The sequence below is a fragment of the Vanellus vanellus genome (genome assembly GCF_965231255.1).
Source record: "Vanellus vanellus genome assembly, contig: HAP1_SCAFFOLD_52, whole genome shotgun sequence".
NCBI classification, from domain to species: domain Eukaryota; kingdom Metazoa; phylum Chordata; class Aves; order Charadriiformes; family Charadriidae; genus Vanellus; species Vanellus vanellus.
The window spans coordinates 549,276-568,234 of record NW_028126794.1 but is presented as its reverse complement, the minus strand read 5'-3'; the positions used below and the strand labels follow the sequence as shown (position 1 = coordinate 568,234).

The following is an 18,959-nucleotide window of genomic DNA, read 5'->3' as shown; positions in this document are numbered from 1 at the left end:
GCTTTATTTCAAGGCGCCGGGAACCAGGGGTACACACCCAAATCTGGCTCCAAAGACGGCCTTGCCGAACACTCATTTTATATTCTTTTGGTTACATAATCTCATACATATTCAACAGGTATTGCTACATTATCTTATACATATGCATTAAGGATTACTTCATCCTATTGCGACATCAGCCTCCTTCTCTGCGCATGCTCGTCTTCCCCCTAGTGGTCGTCGGTGGTCGTCGTGATGAAGTAAGAAGTCTTCCTCAGATGAAGTAAGACGTCTTCCTCACTTTGTCCTTTTCACCTCACTCCTTTTGACTCTATTCCAGTGCCTGTTTTCTGCCAAGTTCTTTAAGCTTCATTTTCAAGGTCCAGCTTGACCCTCTGGCATGCCGTGTACCTTTTCATCTAGGTACCTCAAGATCTTAGAATCCATTCTTTTCGTTACGGTTTACTACTTTTCCCCATCACCATTGGTTACCTTTGTTCAGTTACTATGACTACATTTTACAAATACATTCTAATATACAATATGGCTCGCTACTTAACTCTTATATTTCCTAACAGGGAGGCCTGGCAGATTGGTTCTATCACACTCCCTCACACCCGCCAAGGCAAGTGCCACATGCTCACAACGGTGGAAGCAACCACTGGATGGCTTGAAAAGTTCGCCATGCTTCCTGCCACCTCCTGGAACACTATCCCAGGTCTTGGAAAGCATGTCTGATGGGGACATGGCACCCCAGAGAGAATTGAGTCAGACAACGGGACTCATTTCCGAAACAGCCTCATAGACACCTGGGCCAAAGAGCATGGCATTGAGCAGCTGTATCACATTCCCTATCATGCACCAGCCTCCGGGAACATCAAACAATAAAACAGACTGCTATAAACTACCCTGAGAGCCATGGGTGGTGGGACGTTCAAACATTGGGATGCCCATTTAGCAAAGGCCACCTGGTTAGGTAACATTAGAGGATCTGCTATCAAGCTGTCCCTGCCTGATGAGAACTTTTCCATACTGTGGAAGGAGATAAAGTCCCCGCAGTGCACATGAAGAATATGTTTGGGAAGACAGTTTGGGTTATTCCTGACACAAGCAAAGGCAATCCTATCTGTGGGATTGCTTTTGTTTAGGGCCCTGGGTGCACTTGGTGGGTGATGCGGGAGGATGGGGATGACCGACATGTTCCTCAAGGGGATTTGATTTTGGTGAGAATGGCCAATGAATCAAATTATATGATATTTTTTGCTAAATTACCACTATATGTCATCACTACTACAGTTGCTATAGTCTCTATCTATGGTATTGCAGTGAAAGTGACCTAAATTAATTAAGAATGAACTTTGATGAAACTGAGCAAAGTGCAGAAGTGATGGAACCAGAAGTGGCTGCAGCAGCTGGCACTCGGGAACTGTCTTGAGATCGACATCTACAACCCACAGATGATGGGCATGGGCCATGCCAGGTACACCAGCTGTGAGCTACAGATGCAGCATGCAACAATTCAACACCACACACCACGTCTCCTGCCGGGAAAGACAGTTACAACAGATGGAGCCCAAAGTCATGGACTAAATGAATTCAAGGGACGTTTCAGTGGGATGGCCCATGGACTAAGGGAATGATATCTTTGTGCATATATACATATATCAAAGACAGGAAAATGATGATGATTTATGGACCTGGGCATGATGTAGATGGTATAGAATAAGGGGTGGATGCTGTCCTGGTTTTGCCTGGGATAGAGTTAATATTCTTCCTGGTAGCTGCCGTGTTTTCGATTGACTATGAGAATAACATTGCTAACACATATTGTTTTAGTTGTTGCTTGAGTGATGCTTATATTAAGTCACGGACTTTTCCAACTTCCCGTTGAAGGTGAGGGGGCACAGACAAGACAAGCTGGCCAAAGGAATATTCCATCCCATAGATGTCATGCCCAGTATATAAATGAGAGTCGGCGGGGGGGCAGGGATCGGTGATCACGTCTCCAGACAGGCTGGGCAATTGATCATTGGGTGGTGACAACAATTTGTGCTGCATCACTTTATTTTGTATATTCTTGTATTATTATTATTGTTATTTTTATTATTATTATTATTGCTGTTGTTGTTGTTGTTACTGCTACTACATTTATTTTCTGTTACTGTTCTATTAAAAAATATTTATCTCGGCCCATTTTTTTTATTCCCGTTTCTCTCTTTTCTCGCTATTCTACGTGAGACATCCCATTTCATTTGAGCCGTTATCTGACGAGCCACATCTGACATGGTGTTGTGCAAGAGTCAGACACAGTAGGATCAAGCCTCAGAACAAGTAGTATAAACCCAGACAAATATCAATAAGCAGGATTATGACAAGTGAAAAAGCAGACTCCCGGCCTAAGATAAACTCTGGGAAATGTGCAGAGAAGGGGCAGCAGGTTATTGTCGGTGAAACAGCGTCCATTGGGCCAGTTTCCATAGGGCATCCTTGAGCTCCTGGTTCCTCATGCTGTAGATGAGGGGGTTCACTGCTGGAGGCACCACCGAGTACAGAAATGACACCAACAGGTCCAGGGATGGGGAGGAGATAGAGGGGGGCTTCAGGTGGGCAAACACTCCAGTGCTGACAAACAGGGAGACCACGGCCAGGTGAGGGAGGCATGTGGAAAAGGCTTTGTGCCGTCCCTGCTCTGAGGGCATCCTCAGCACTGCCCTGAAGGTCTGCACACAGGACACCACAATGAAGACAAAACACCCAAAGACTAAACAGGAACTAACCACAATCAGCCCAACTTCCCTGAGGTAGGAGTGTGAGCAGGAGAGCTTGAGGATGTGGGGGATTTCACAGAAGAACTGGTTGAGGGCATTGCCCTGGCAGAGGGGCAGTGAAAATGTATTGGCCATGTGCAGGAGAGAATTGAGAAACCCACTGCTCCAGGCAGCTGCTGCCATGCGGACACAAGGTCTGCTGCCCAGGAGGGTCCCGTAGTGCAGCGGTTGGCAGATGGCAACGTAGCGGTCATAGGCCTTGACCGTGAGGAGGAAATATTCTGCTATAATTAAGAAGAGAAACCAAAAAATTTGAGCAGCACATCCTGCATAGGAGATGGCCCTGGTGTCCCAGAGGGAATTGGCCATGGCTTTGAGGAGAGTGGTGGAGATGCAGCCCAGGTCTATGAGGGAGAGGTTGAGGAGGAAGAAGTACATGGGGGTGTGGAGGCAGTGATGATGAGGCGATGGCGGTGATGATGAGGCCGTTTCCCAGGAGGGCAGCCAGGTAGATGCCCAGGAAGAGCCAGAAGGTCAAGAGCTGCAGCTCCCATGTGTCTGCAAACGCCAGGAGGCGGAAGTGGGTGATGGAGCTGCTGTTGGACATTTGCTGCTTCTGGGCAGGGGGATGTGGTCGAGGTCAGTTACCAGAGATTTCCCTGAGGAAAATGAAAGCCATTTCCCATAGACTCTGCCCCTGCTGTAATACCCCCTTTTCCTTTTCCAGGAGACATTCCTCAGCTTCCTGACTGGAGCTCTGGTTTGTTCTGGCTGATTGTGTTGTGAGGAGCAGGGCTACTAGCCCGCTGGCTACTGAGAAGTCAGCACATGTTTGTTCCTGGGAAGAGCGAGGGCCGGGGCCTGTGCTGATGTTCTACTCGTTCTAATGGAACCACCTACAATGCAGAAGGGCTTGTCAGCATCTGCACTTGCAGTGCTAAGGAACCAGGATGGCAGAAAGCAATTTGAGAGTTTTGGGTTTTTTTTTTACAGCTCCCCCACCTCACCTGGGTAGTGTTCTTGGATGTCAGAACCCCCCAGCATTTCTGCTGCACTGCAGGAGAACAGAGTGCTGTGAGACATGAGGATTGCCTGGGGCAGAGAGCAGAGTCAGGGGAGATGGTTTGTCCCACCATCTTGCACCTTCATGAGATGGAGGGTGATTACCCTCTTCTATTATGCAATCAGACAGTGCTGAGAGCAGAAGGATCCATCTCAGACCATGAAATGTCTCACCCTTTCTCAAGGTCTCAGCAGCCCACCTCTAGCCAAGGACACCCACGGCTCATTTCACCCACCCAACAGCATTTCCTCAGTCACAGAGTCTCTGTGTTTCTCTGTGGATCTTTCCGGTAACACAAAGGTGCTATGGGACAGGTTTGCATCCTGGAGGGCAGCTCACAGCTTCCATGGACACCCAAAGGACATACCCAGTTTTTGGCATCTCAGTGAGAGAAAATAGACTCTTTCCCCACCCCCACGGCCTGCATTGTCCACAGCCCCACAGGTCAGAGGAAAGCTGGGACACTTGTTCCCATGGACACACCAGCAGGAGCGGATGAACAAGATCAGTGTGGGACTCTGCAGCTGAAATTCCCATCCCCAGGGAGGCTGACAGCAATAGAAAGATAACTTTAAAGGAGACACATGGAGAAACCAGGAGAAATCCCGTGAGGGTCTGGCTGGGAGAGGCACGGGGAGAGGCAGCCGGGCACTCAGGACAGCGGTACCCTCACCCCGCTGGGCACACCACCGCCCAGACACTGATCATGCAGGACAGGTGCCCTCAGCCCCACCGCTGGGCAGCAGCAATGGGGCACGTGGCAGGAGGGATGCCCTTCTCCTCTCCTGCTGCTCTGCCGGGCACAGAGCGGACTCCCACCCCAGAGCCCATGGCCGTGAGGGCTGAGGGCTGTTCTGGGTGGCTCAGGGAAGGCATCTGCAATGCAGGGGTGGCTGGAGGTGCCCCTATCTCCCCTGCAGCAGGGCTTCCAGGAACAGCTGGTGACTACCACTCCCTGATGTTTACACTATCACAAAATGTCCTTCCAGATTCTGACCTGGCTCGTGTATCCAGGCTGCTTTTGCTGCCAGGCTGACACGCAGATCTGTGTAGTGAGCAAGCACTGCACACGTGTGTGAATCGGCCCAGGGCATGCAGGATGCTGTTGCAGACTCTGGGTGAAGCAGGTCTGCTCTGCAGCTCTTTCACTGTGCTCCTGCTGTTTCTGACAGCCCAAACGAAGGAACCAATGCTGTGAATGGACATTGGTATTGGGGAAAAGGCAGGGGACAAGTGGAAATGATGGGTCTTCGAGTGAGCCTGGTCCACATGTGTGGAGTTCCTCTTGGGCAGCCTGGATATGGGCTAGTCCATTGTCCAGTGCATATTCTGGTCTCCACTGAGAAAACAATGAGGTAGCCTTCACCATTCCTCCCTTGGGTGATGCAAATGTGGTGAGATTAACCCCCCTGGCTGCCCTTGTGCTCTGCAAGGATGGTTCTTCATCCTTGACTGCAAGGACTACAGCCAGCCCAGAGAGCAAAATATTTGCAGTCCTTTCCAGGAGTCCGTGGATGCTCCTCCGTTATCAGAGATCACAACGTTCAGTGGCCACCTCAGGGCTCCATCAGCCCACTCCAAGGGATGCCTCATCCAGTGCATATTGCCCTTTCCTAACATGCGTGTCATTTCTCAGGGTGAATGTGAAGAGCTGGGGACTCCCAGCCCTGTGTTGCATCCAGCCCTGCCTGCTGCCATGGGGATATTTTTGTCCCCTTTTCCTGAGCCGTTCCACCAAACCTGCAGAGCAGCACTGAGGCATTCATTTGTCTTTGGCGCTCTGCATTAGGGCTGCTGTGGGCCTGGAGGGAGCATGGCCACCACCCAGCTTCCCCTTGAGAGAGGGAGTCAGCACCGCCACCCACTGCCTTAGCGTTGTCACCAGAGAAAGCTCCTCTTCGGAAAGCAGGGGAGTTTCAGTGCCGTTCTCCATCCAGTCACAGTGTGGGGTTTTGAAACCGTCACACACTTTATCAGACAGAGATTCAACTCAGGCAAGGAGCTAGGACAACAGATGTGGACAGGGACACGGAAGCTCTGCAAATGCCAATTTTTTGCACCACTTTTTCTTCTTCTTGGAGGAAAAAAAACATCAGAAGCTGCACAGAAATCCAGCAGGGTATGTGATACTGTGCCGCTATTGAGAGAAAGGGAATTAGGAAAAAGAAAGTGAAGAGAAGGGAAAACAAAGAAAATTCAGCCACACTGCAGCCACGTGCGGTTGTGAACTTGTCTGTGGAGATGCAGGGACAAAGGATATTTGGCATCTCTCTCTCTTTTTTTTTTTTTTTTTTTTTTTTTTTTTGCTTATCTGGAAGAAGGATTTGTTGAGATCAGCCCTTATAGAGGTATGTGGGACACGGAGAACCTCACAGAAGCGGATACCTGACACCCATAGCCTAGCTTGAAACCCCCACAGCATGTATAAATACATTTTTAGGAAAAGAAAAGCAAAACCAAACACAGGGTGTTTTTCTTCTACATAGACGTATAGGCAATACCTCTGAGCTGTGCAATATTTCTGTGTACAGTCTTCGGTATGTGTAGACAGGGACGTATGCAGAAGAAATAAATAGTACTGTCTCCCTTTCCTACACAAATATTTCCTTCTCTATTATAAGAGTGTTGAAGTGCATATTCTCTCCTGTGTTACTATCACCAGGTGTTACTATGAGCAAAGTATCATAAAGAGTATGCATATTTTTACCAATTTTACATATATCTCTAAAGCTTCTTTTTGTCTATAAAATGTGCCTTGCTGTGTGTGTCCCAAAATCTGTCTGTAGAAAAGTAATATCTGCACACGCTAAGTTGTACCCCAGGTTATACTGATTGAACTACTTTTAAAATGATGCTTTTTGGAGCAAAGCTGGTGTGGAGATGTGTATGTAAAAGAGACAAGGTGCGTGTCTACCATGGTGCTGATAAATACAGGGAAAGAGACTGACAGACCTACATGAAAATTAACTACATGATTTATGAGTCTGTATGTAACCATAAACAGATGCATATTTGGCAACCAATAAGGTATTTTTTCTTTAAGAAAAAAAAAGCCCCAGAAAACCACATCACTTCTGAATGTGGAAGAACAGAGGGGTCAAGACTCAGGCAGAGGTGTGAGATGGGGCAAGGGAGGGGGAAAGGCTGACATGGGAGTGGCATGAAAAAAGTGAGAATGAGCAGATCCAGTGTTTGGAAAGCTCACTTGCCCGTTGTCAGGCACCACTTGGAGTCATGCCTTGTTCTGGCACCAAAAGTACAGGTTTTACAAAAGTAGAAGGGGAAAAAACCCAACCCAAAACATTAACAGCCGCCTTGCCAGAAAATAATCACTAGGGTGAGCCTTCTGCACCCTGAATCACCTGCCGCCTGCTGATTCTTCCTTAGAAAAAGGAGGCGGCCAGGAGCAGCCAGCATGCAGTCAGGTCCTCACTATGTGCTCAGCGCTGCTGTGTTTGCAGCTGGCAAAGAGTGTGGGTTACACAGGCGCGCAGGAGCGCTGGAGCCCGGAGAGGGCCAAGTGAAGGGCAGCACAGGAGGGTCTGACGGGTGCGTGGGGGCAGGCGTTTCCCGTGCTGTGCTGCTGGCTGCGGGGCTGCACTGGCAGCGCTGGAACTGGGACCCGGCATGTTTGGACACCTGTGTGCGCCTCTGCTTGTGCCTGTGCCCAAGGACTATGAGCTGTCGTGTGTCCTGCGGGTGCTCGTGTGTGTGTGTCTGCATGCATGGGCACGCCTGTCAGCAGAGACACGTTCTGTTTGCTGAGTGTTTCTGCACAAATGGCTGTGTGTGTGTGAGTGCACCCATGTGTTTGCTTGCATATGTCTGCCTGTGCACAGCTGTGATTTGGTGTGTGTTTTTTCTGTCTCACCACGAGTGTCTGTGGGACAATCAGATCACACAAAGCAATTGCTTCTCCTCTTGTCCAGCTTTGCCTCTGGCCCACGGTGCCAGGACTGGATGCAGGCACAAAGAAGGGAATCTCTCAGAGCTTCCGTGTAGTACAGCCTTTCCCATGTCCAGAAACAGCCATTAAGATTTTGCCATAACACCCCATGCTTTACAGGAGTGGAAGGTCCTCAAAACAGGAAAAAATAGAGGGCGTGGGGGAAGCCCCTCAAAAAACTGCCAGAGACTGGATCATGAATTTGTTTGTTTACTTAGGTTTTTAGTAATATTCTTTTCACCTTCCTCTAGGCTGTGTTTTCCCTATCCTGAGAGCCCTCCATGGAGACTTCAGCCTGGAGGAATCACTCATCCATCACAGAGGTCACCCTCCTGGGATTCAGCAGTCAACCTGAGCTGCGTGTTCCTCTCTTCCTGCTATTCTTGATGATCTACACAATGACCATGGCTGCAAACATCTCCATCGTTTTGCTGGTGGTGGTTGACCGACACCTCCACACCCCCATGTACTTCTTCCTGAGCAACTTGTCCTGCCTGGAGGCCTGCTACAGCTCCACCATCCTGCCCAGGCTGCTTGCCAGCTTCCTGACAGGGGACAGGGCCATCTCCATACGCTGCTGCATCCTGCAGTTCTCCTGCTTCGGTTCTCTCACAGGAGTGGAGTGCTGTCTCCTGGCTGTGATGTCCTTTGATCGCTATGTGGCTATCTGCAGACCACTGCACTATGCAGCCCTGATGAGTGCCAGATCCTGCTGGCAACTGGCAGCGGTGTCATGGGTTGGGGGGTTCCTGGCCACATCTGCCAACACCTTCTGGCTGTCAGGCATGGTCTTCTGTGGCCCCACTGACCTCGACCACTTCTTTTGCGATTTTGCCCCGCTCCTAAAGCTGTCCTGCTCTGACACCAGCCTGATGGCTCTGCTGACCTTGCTCCTTTCTGCTTTGTTCACCCTGCCCCCATTCCTCCTCACCCTCACCTCCTACCTCTGCATCATCACTGCCGTCTGGAGAATCCCATCCTCCACTGGCCGGCGCAAAGCTTTCTCCACCTGCTCCTCTCACCTCATTGTGGTCACCCTCTACTATGGGACAGTCATTTTTGTCTATGTCCTCCCAGATACTGATCTGCTGAGGCCCCTGCACAAACTCTTCTCTCTCTTCTATACAGTCATAACCCCTCTTGCCAATCCCTTGATCTACAGCCTGAGAAACCGGGAGGTCAGGGAGACCCTGAGGAGCGCTTTCACTGCCCGAGTCCGCGATGTCTAGGTGTCCCCTTTCCTGGCTCACCGTCATGCCCTCTCCTGGTGTCCTCCTCCCTTCAGCCCTTCCAGGAACTGCCTATTCCCTACATACAAGGCTTGAGCAGTGACCTGGCAAAACCAGTATTGCCATTGCCAGGACCTGGCCCCAGGACTTCAGCTGCCGTTCTTTACGCAAGGGGCTCGTTGTGCCAGCTCGGCAAGGCTCCATGCTGGACTCACAGGCTTCTTAGTGGCTTGTTATGGGAACCCGCTGCCTTATGGAAGCCCTCCAGGAGAGCAGAGGCCAAAGGCTGGCGTTGCCCTAGAAACTCAAACGTGATGTAAAAGCACAAGACCTTGAATTCAGGATGGGAGGGGCACGTCCATCATGAGCAGTGCTCACTGGGGTTGTCAGAGGTGGGAGCATTCCAGTGGCTCTCCCTGACTTCTCCAAAAGCCCCAGAGCTCCCTTCACCCATGCTGCTGCCTCTGTCAAGGATCCTGTGTCTCCCTGCCTGCTCCCCATCTCTCCCTGCCTTTTCTTGGCACCCTCTTCAGCAACGTCTGTCCACCCAGCAGGTCCCTCTGGGCCGGGCATGGCCCTCTGTGTGTGTGTGTGAATGCATGCTCTTCCCCTACAAACTCTGCTCATCTCTCCCCTCCAGACCTCTACCCCTCAATAAAACCTTATTGCAAGAAAACCTTATTTGGATGGTTACTACTGGCGACAACAGAGGGAATCCACCCTGCCCCTTACACCCCCCAGCCAGGCTGTGCACAAGTGGGTCACCATTTAGTTTCCTCTGCCTGTGGCCCCCTCCTGCTCACTCCTTTCATCTCATGTCTTGCTGCTCCTCACATCCTCATGTCATGGGCCATGTTGTGACTAATGCTTGCTCTTTCATGGACCCTCACTAATGCCCCGGACAGGGACACCTCCCACCAGCCCAGGTTGCTCCAAGCCCCGTCCAACCTGGCCTTGAACACCTCCAGGGATAGCGCAGCCACAGCTTCTCTGGGCAACCTGCGCCGGGGGCTCACCACCCTCAGAGTGAAAAATTTCTTCCTCATATCTATTCTAAATCTGCCCCTTCCAGTTTGAAGCTATTCCCCCTTGTCCTATCCCTACATGCCCTTCTAAAAAGTCTTTCTCCAGCCTTCTTGCAGGCCCACTACAGATACTGGAAGGCGTCTCTAAGGTCTCCCCGGAGTCTTCTTCCCTCCAGGCTGAACAACCCCAACTCTCTCAGCCTGTCTTAGGAGAGGTGCTCCAGCCCTCTGATCATCTTTGTGGCTCCCCTCTGGACCCGCTCCAACAGGTCCATGTCATGTATTCATAAGCCTCTGTTCCTATATCCGACCTCATCCATTTTGGGGCAGGGCGGGGAGTGGGGGGAGAGGAGAGAATCGTTTACAGTTCTGCTGATGAGGACAGGTCTCAGTGCAGACTGCTGGGGAACTCCCCTGGGACTTCTCCTCACTGAGACAAATGAGTTCTTCTTCCTTTCACCCACTTTCTTTCCTTCCTCCCTCCCTTCATCCCTCCCTCCTCCCTCCCTCCCTCCATGCCTTATCCCTCCCTTCTTCCCTTCCTTCCTCCATTCCTTCTCTTCTTCCCTCTGTTCCTCCTTCCTTCCTTCCTTCCTTCCTTCCTTCCTTCCTTCCTTCCTTCCTTCCTTCCTTCCTTCCTTCCTTCCTTCCTTCCTTCCTTCCTTCCTTCCTTCCTTCCTTCCTTCCTTCCTTCCTTCCTTCCTTCCTTCCTTCCTTCCTTCCTTCCTTCCTTCCTTCCTTCCTTCCTTCCTTCCTTCCTTCCTCTCCAGGAAGGGGGAGGAGTCCAGCCCATCAGACAGGCCACTACAGAGGTGCTGGTGGGGAACCAGATGGCTGCAGAGCAGTGCTGAGAGCTCTTATCTTCAGTGAAGCTCATCTTCACAGCACCCTGGGGCCAGTCCGAAGTATCCCACGGTGCCCCTTGTTGCACAGGTCCACTCACACTTTTGAGATGGCCTTTTCCCAAGAGCGTTTACCTCTGTAAGCTTTTTTGCCCATACCTTGTCCACGCTGATGGAGGATGTCCAAGGATCCTGTCCCTGTCCTTCCATATCCTTCTCTTTCTGCCAACCAATGACAGGAGTCCAGATTTTTTCCCCAGAAGTAATATGGGGGAGAAATCCAAATTCCTCCCACGAGTGGAATTTAGAATCACTTTCCAGGTGAACAGCCATGTTTTTAGGAAAGCCAGTGCTTTCTTTAGCTGGACCTCTGCAGGAGACATGACAGGCAATATGATGAGCTGCTACTGCTTCCTTAACAGGAAAAGAATAACTAAGGGAAATGGGGGCTAACTGCCAAACAGGGGGAGTCATCTAGTAACAGCAGATGCAGACGGGGATGAGGAACTCTATTCCTCCTTTGCCTGAGGTTTCACCAACAAGGTCTCCCAGGCCTCCACTGTGCCACCCTTGTGCCCTCTGTTGTAGCGTCGGGGCTCCAGTGGAGAAATACATCCAGCAGTGGGTGAGGCTGGAGTCAGGGATCACTTGCATGACCTCAGCCCATACAAGGCTATGGGAAAATGGATGGGTGGCACTGGAGAATGCTGAGAGCTGGCTGCTCTCACAGCAAAGCCCTTCTCAGTCCCCTTGGGAAGGTCGTGGTGATGGAGAGGTCCCCGGCAACTGTCGAAAAGGAAACGTTACACCCATCTCTGAACAAGGACAGAAGTCCAGCCTAGGGAACCACAGGCATGTGGTGAGGAGCGTGTCATTGAATGGAGCCTCTTTGGGTGACCTTTCTGGCTCCCTAAGGAAGAACAAGGTGGCTAAGAATGATCAGCACATAGTGCAATCAAGGGTACATCGCACCTCACCAGGCTGATTGCCTTCAGGATAAATTACCAATATTTGTGACTAAGAGGAGAAAAGTGGATGCTGCTGACCCCAACTTCAGCAAGACTTTTGACACAGTGTCCCTCAATATCCTTGTATCCAAATTTGGACACCACAGTCTGGATGGATGGACAAGTAGGTGGGTAAAACACCAGTCGGATGAGCGGTCTGGGTGAGTAGTGGTGGCAAAGGTGTCACTCCCTGCCTGGAGGCCAGTGAATGTGGGGCAGCACAGGGGTCTCTCTTGAGCCTGGTGCAGTTTATAAGGTGCTCCTTCACAAGTTGACCTGGAACTGCAACCTTCACCATGTTTGTTGAGGACATCAAGCTGGGAAGACTGGGGATGTCTCAGGGATGCCATTCAGAGCAACCCTGGCAGGTGGGAGGACTGCTGTGTCAGAAACCTGAAGAAATTAAACAACTAGCAGGAGGTCTGGCAGCTGGGGTAGCCAGCCCACTGCAGTGACACTGCAGTGGGGACTCTCTGGCCAGGGTATGGGTCTGTGATAAAGGCCCTGGTGATCCTGGGGGACAGAAGGCAAAAAAACTTCCAGCAGTGTGCCCTGCTGGTGAGGAAGCATCCTGGGCATTATGACTAGCAGCCTTGCCAAAAGACTGAGGGGAGTGATTGTCTCCCCTTGCTCACCAGTCCTTAGACCACCCGCAGAATACAGTGTCAAATTGTGGGCCCCCAACTCAGGAAAGGCTTTTGCGCTGTGTCTCACTGGGATGACATTAACTTTCCTCATCATAGTACATGTAGTGCTGTGCTTTGCACTTGTGGCTAGAACGGTGTGGCTAACACCCCATTGTTTTGGCTATCGCTGAGCACTGTTCAGAATCTGCTTTGCGCACTGAAGCTGCGCTTCCCAGGAAGTGACTGGACATCACCAGCAGTGAGGAAATAGAGAATAAATATATATTTTGCTTTGCTTCAGTGCACAGCCTTTGTTGATTGATTGATTGATTGATTGATTGATTTAAATTAAACTTCCTTATCTTAAACCAAGAGCTTTTTACTTTTATTTTCTCCCCCTGTCCTCCTGAGGAGGGACAGTGAGAGAGCAGCTTGACCTCAAGGAGTCAGCTCTCTTTCTTCAATGGCCGACTTCTGAGGAGGACTGTTCGTCTGCCTGTGAGCCCAATCCTGAATCCAGATCCGGAATCCAGTTCCCGTCCGTCACTGAGTCCAGCCTGGGACTGCCCCAGTGCCAGCCGGTGTAGTGATTGTCATATCGGGAGCTTGATGCGGTTTTGTATATATTTTTCATTATTACTTTTTATTTTATTATTAATATTTCATTAAAGTAGTTTAGTTCCTTCTAAACTCCTAAGTCTCTTTTTCCTCCTCTGCCTCTCTCTTTGAAGAGGGGTAGAGGGGAGCATCTGTCGGTCCCATCTGGGTCCCCTGACCTGCGAGAAGCAGGCCATGCGTTCATCCTCCATCACTTGGAGGGGGTGACCAGGGTGTCGAGAGAGTTTCCGGAGCTCTCCGTCAATGAGCTCCAGTGCGTCCTGCAGAAGGAGGAGCTACATGGGAAAGAAGAGGCCGTGTTCGAGGCCATTCTGCAATGGATGGCTCATGACCCACAGAACAGGAGGCAGCAGGTTGCAGTCTTGCTGGGCAAGGAAGAGTGGAAGGGGGGACACAGGGGATGTATTTTAAAACAAAGAAACTCTAGGTTATTCTTAGTTTAGAAAAAAATAAACTCAGCATTGGTGACAGTTAAGACTTTGCTTGAAACTTTTGAAATCCTGCTTTCACAAGGGTATGAAGGTCGCAAGTTCGGGCATTGGAATAGACTGGCCAGGGAGGTGGTTGAGTCACCATCCCTGGGTGTATTTAAGAGATGTTTAGATGTGGTGTTGGGAGATATGGTGTAGGGGAGAACTTTGTAGAGTAGGGTAGATGGTTGGACTCGATGATCCCAAGGGTCTCTTCAAACCTACACAATTCTATGATTCTATGATTCTATGAATTTGTAGTTCATATTCACTGTACAAACATGTCATTCACCCAAATCCAATTGCTTGTTAGCATGTGCATGGTTTCCGAAGGCACACACACTGACACTGACTGTATGGAAATGATCAGGTATCTATTTTCTATGAGTGCCCAGGCCACAGTTGTGTGAGGCATTACACAAGCATCCAAAATCAATGCACCGCTGCAGCAAAGGCCAAGAATTTCCTGGGCTGTGTTAGGAAAAGCGTTGTCTTCAGCTGGAGGGAGGTGATCCTTCTCCTCAGCACTGGTGAGGCCACATCTGCAGTGCTGTGTCCAGTGCTCGGCTTCCCAGTACAAGGAAGCTCTTGACCTCGTAAAAAACTTCCAGCAAAGGGCCCCAAAGCTCATTTAAGGGGCTGCAGCATCTTTCCTAGGAAGGAAGGCTGAGAAATCAGCAGTGTTCCCAGAAGCGTCTGCAAGCTTCAGCGTATCAACCAGCAGAGCTAGACCTCGTCATTCAAGGCAGGATTTCATGCGCTAGGGCTGTGTCAGCAGCAGCTGTGGTGATTGAGAGAGCAAGAAATGGTCTCCTGGGGCACATCCTGATGCTAACGGTTCATTCTTGACTCCTTTGTCCTCCTCCGCAGAGTTCAAGCAGCAACTGTGTGTGTGTCGTGGTTGGGAAGTGCATTGGTCTATGGCAATAACCGTAGGTGGTCGTTGGCCTTTTTGGCTGAACTCTCCATCCCTGCCCCAAGGTCCACTCAGCGTCCCCGAGATGTCCCCTGCCTTGGCTGGCCCTGCGGTGTGGGCAGCCAGGCGCCCCAGGGCAAAGCCCACTGCATCTGCCCCGGCTGGCTGTGGAGAGGAGGGGACAGCGGGGGTGACAGCCCAGGGGGTGACAGCCCGGGGGGTGACAGGAGGGCCAGCAGGAGGTGAGAGGCATGGGGGGTGGCAGGATTGGCCCAGGGCTGTGGGGTGAACCAGCACTGGCCCAGGGGCTGCCGGGAGGTGACGCCGGGTGGTGAAGGCCCCATGGGGGACAGAAGGGACACCAGAGACTTGGGGGGACAGGAGACCCATCAGGGACAGGTCGGGGGACAGCAGGGACAGCAGCGGCCTGGGGCCTTTTGTCACAATACACATGGGGGGGGGGGGATCCATTTTTTCTGTGTGTCTATATAGGTAGATATCTTACACTAACATAATACAGCACACAAAGAGCCCACCCTTTTTTCCCTCTCTCCACTGACCATGGTTTTGATTGCCCTAGAAACCTCTTCGTGCACCACGGGTCTTCCAATAATGATAATGCATTGGGGGGCGGGGGGGGGGCAGGGAGGCTGGGTCAGTAGAGGGACGAGGCTGGCTCTGACAGGGGCCATGAAGCAGCTGCCTGGAGGTGACAGCAAGGACATTACAAGGAAGAAACTTATCTCTATTGACGTCATTGTTTTTAGGAAGACAAAGCTCCCCTTGAGCCAGTGGTTGCAAGGAAGGTCAAGAGCAGAAAGAATGCTTAGGGGGACCTCCTTGCAGACTGTCAGAACCTAGGAGGAGGTTATAAAAATATGGAGATAGGCTCTCCACCATGGTGCATATTAAGAGGATGAAAGACAAGTGTTGGGTGAAAGAGGGGATGTTCAACCTGGAGATAAGGAGAAGATTTTCTGCCAGTGTCAGGGCTCGTCCTGAGCTGGGTGGCCATGAGTCCTGCCTGCCCTTCTGTCTGCCACGGTTGGTCAGGTTGCTGTAACAGAGGTGCCCTCAGGAGGTGACCTCAAGGAGAGACTTCCTCTTGGGTGGGGTCTCTGATGTGCTGGATGACCTCAGAATGCCTGCTGGCCAGCATGTCTCCTGAGGGCCAACCAGGCTGCTGCTGTGGAAGTGCCCTCAGAATCATCATCATGCCAGCCATTTCCCCTTGGCCTGCCGCTCCCCTTTCCCTCTGCCCCTATCTTGCCTCTGCTGGAAAGAGCAGTTTTATGATAAACATCTTGTCCCCAAACTGCTGGGGCCAGCTGCTGGCCAGTCATGCTCCTACAACAGTAGTAGCCTCACAATCAAGATCAGAACTTGTCTCACCTTTGCCTATCTCTCCCTATCCACTCCCTTGACTCCTCATCTCTGCTGGACTCCACCTTCAACATCCAAACCCCGTTAGTGGCTTTTCCCTCTCCTCTGCCCCAAGGGTTGCCAGAGACAGGGTGGCACATCATACCTTTAGGCTTTGCAGTGCTCATGCATAATTATTGTGATAATGTCAGTGCTGATAAGACTGGTGTGGAGCAGTTAAAACAGCAGATTGGCAGTGGTGGCCATCATGTTGGTTTTGCAAGGGGGGGCTTGTCCAGCTGTTTAATTTGTAACCAGGTTCTATGTCTATATACCCTGAGATCTTCCTCTCAAATTTTGATTAAGATGATTGTCTTTATTTTGGGAAATTCCTCCTCCTTCAATTTAAGGATGTCTTTTTGCACATTCTTTACCTTCTCATCCATTTCTCTCAGGAGATCCTGTGAATCATACATGGCACACCACAGGGTTCCAATGGCACCGGCTTCCTTTTTTACTTTGCAATGACTAACGTAAACTTCACAGGCTAGAGAAGTGGGATCTGCTACTTTAAGACAGTGGGATCTCCTAGGGCATTTCCCTGGTTCAGTCACGTGCTTATTGAGTTTGTAACATCCTTTTCCTCCTTAACGTATATTTTAGCTCAAGCTGCCTGGTCTGTTTTATGCTGTGCACTTCCCATACAGCCTTTACACAGGCAAACACTAACAGGAATTTTGCTGCTCCAAGTGACTCAGTAGAAAAGAGTTTTAAATGTGTTTTCTGTAAGCTCCAATTCCAGATTGACTTTCCTTCAGAGGTCCATTGGTTCTGAGCATCCAGAAAGCCACACCAAAGATACATTGTGGGTCATTTCAGTCACCACCATCACCCACAAACCTTCCACTTTGACTGCAGGGCTTGCCTCTCCATTTACAGACCACGCAATGAAGTTGGGATGAGGCTGTTTGTTAGGAGAGCTTCCAGACAAAATGCTGCTTGAGCCCAGCCAAGGTTGTGTCGGGGACAATTCCTCGAGGCAGCCAACCAAATATTAAATGAGCACAGAGCTACTTGTGGCTGGAATTCTGTGTGCAGGAGCAAGGACTGCCTTCAGTCCAACAGTGCAGTTCCTTCACCCTTGTCGTGGTTTGGTCCGGCCTGGCCACTGCGACAAACGACAGATGCTCTCCCTCACCTCTCTTTCCAAGGAGAGGAGGGAGAGAGAGAAAGGACTTGTCAGTTTAGATAAGTTAGTCAGTTCTGGGTCACCTGTCCTCTCCGCTCCAATCCGAAGGTGCGACCCCTCTACACTTTACTGCTTCCGACCCTCCAACGGGGCATATAACAAAGTGAGCTGCCCTTGGTTGTTATAGCAAAAAGTCTAAGCAAGAGCCTCTCTGCATACCATGCCTTGGCATAAATTATAAATAATCAGGTTTTGTCACTCTGAGAGCCAACAGCTTATGGACAATATGCATTAAATTTCAGAGAGTTCAGTTAGTTTGAGGGGGCTTGGCTGCAAAGTCAAATTGCTGAACAGAAAATGGGTTCTGTTTCGCCTTAAACCAGCACAGGTGGGCTGTTCTTTTGGGAGGGTATTAGGAGAATAAAAGAGAAGCACTCGGGATTTCAGGGAATGGAAAGAGAAGCAAAGGATGCTGTTGGCCGCCTTTGCTCCTGGCTCCTGTTTTGCCTAATGAAACTGAAGGACCACCAGAGCCTTTCCTGCAAAGCTGCCACCCAGCCACACCGCCCCTGCCCTCTGTCATTGCACGGGGTTAGTGCACCTCAAGGGCAGGACTTCAGAGTTCTCTTTATCAGACATCATGATATTACTTTTGGCCCATCCCTCTGGCCTGTGTATGTCCTTTGGCATGCCAGCCCTTCCCGCCAGGGTAGTGTCTGCAAATCCTATGGAAAAGAACACTTGCATCTTCTCCAGGTCCTTAAAAACATGTTAAATAGGGCAGGTGGCAGGACAGACCCTTGCAGGAGCTTTCAAGCTAGATGCCTCAAGGCAGAATACCACGCATTGACCACACACCTCTGAGCCCAATCAGCCGTCTGGTTAGTTACCCATCTACTTATGCACCCATGCAAGCCATAACATCCTAATTCAGGCACAAGCATATTGTGGGGGGAGATGTTGAAAACTCTGCTGACTTCCAACTTAAAAGACCAGCACTGCTCTCCCTGCGCTGAGCAATCCTATTCTTCCATCACAGAAAGCAGAGAACGGTGGGATACAAGCTGCCCTGGGTAAGTCCAGGGTTTCAGACACCCAGAAATGGGTTCTGAGTTGACAAACTCTGGGGCACAGCCTTGAGTTCCCCTGCTTATCCGTTGGCCATTTTTTTAAAAGAGCATGCAATATTTGGATGCTGCCAGTCATCTCCCTCAGCTGCCACCCCTCCTGTCCCATAGACTGGTAAGGATTGTCTTAGTTAAGGTGACTTGGGAACAATCCACTGCTGGTGGCATTCCACCAGATTCCTGCCCTGAGTCACAGAGCCCTGGGAGACCTTGCTGGGGCAGACTGAGGCAAGAGGATGCAGAGAAGCTCCGATATAGCTCCACCTGCTCTATGAAACTCAGCAGTGGCCACACAGTGGCTTTGTTTCTCCTCAAACTGTTCCTGAAGGAGTAAACACTCATTCTGGTGCCCTTGAATTGCCTTTCGGGGTTAGATTGAATTGCGATCTGGACTATAGCTGAGCTTGGAGGAGGCTGTCCTTGAAGACCAGCTGGACTGAGCTCTGCCACCATGTCACAGCTCTGTCTGCCACAGGAACGGCTGCAGCTCGTCCTGTCTGTGCCCCTGGCTGAGATCATTGCTGCACGTTTGGGCTGAAGCCCCCCAGCTGTGGCACCAGGCAAGCGGTGACTTGCTATAAGGAATCCTGGTACCAAGAGTCCAAGACCCAGCGTGTGCTATTAATGGGACAAGAAGAGGGGGTACTCATGGCCAGCTCTTCTTCTGCTGGAAGAAATACCACTGCTGGAAGTAAGTGTCTCTGCGCAGCTGAGGGAGGGAACATCGGAGATTGCATCAGCCTTTTTCACAGGCGGTTCCCCTGGAGCCCCAGGGACTCCTCCAGGGAGCCC

At 50.7% G+C, this 18,959-nt stretch overlaps 2 protein-coding genes across 2 annotated transcripts in view; one reads left to right on the top strand and one right to left on the bottom strand.

Moving 5' to 3' along the window:
• Nucleotides 1–2,417: 2,417 nt before the first annotated feature.
• The window catches only part of LOC309685742 (olfactory receptor 14A16-like), a gene marked incomplete at both ends in the record, with an annotated part of 65,374 nt that continues 48,832 nt past the window's right edge, over nt 2,418–18,959 (bottom strand). The window contains one exon of the mRNA XM_082501468.1: nt 2,418–3,183. Within this exon, the coding sequence (XP_082357594.1) occupies nt 2,418–3,183 (766 nt within the window). The remainder of the gene's footprint in view (nt 3,184–18,959) is intronic.
• Nucleotides 8,038–8,985, top strand: LOC309685741 (olfactory receptor 5AP2-like; the record flags this gene model as incomplete). Its single annotated transcript, XM_082501467.1, has 1 exon — nt 8,038–8,985. One exon carries the CDS (start codon nt 8,038–8,040, stop codon nt 8,983–8,985), a length of 948 nt encoding a protein of 315 aa, XP_082357593.1.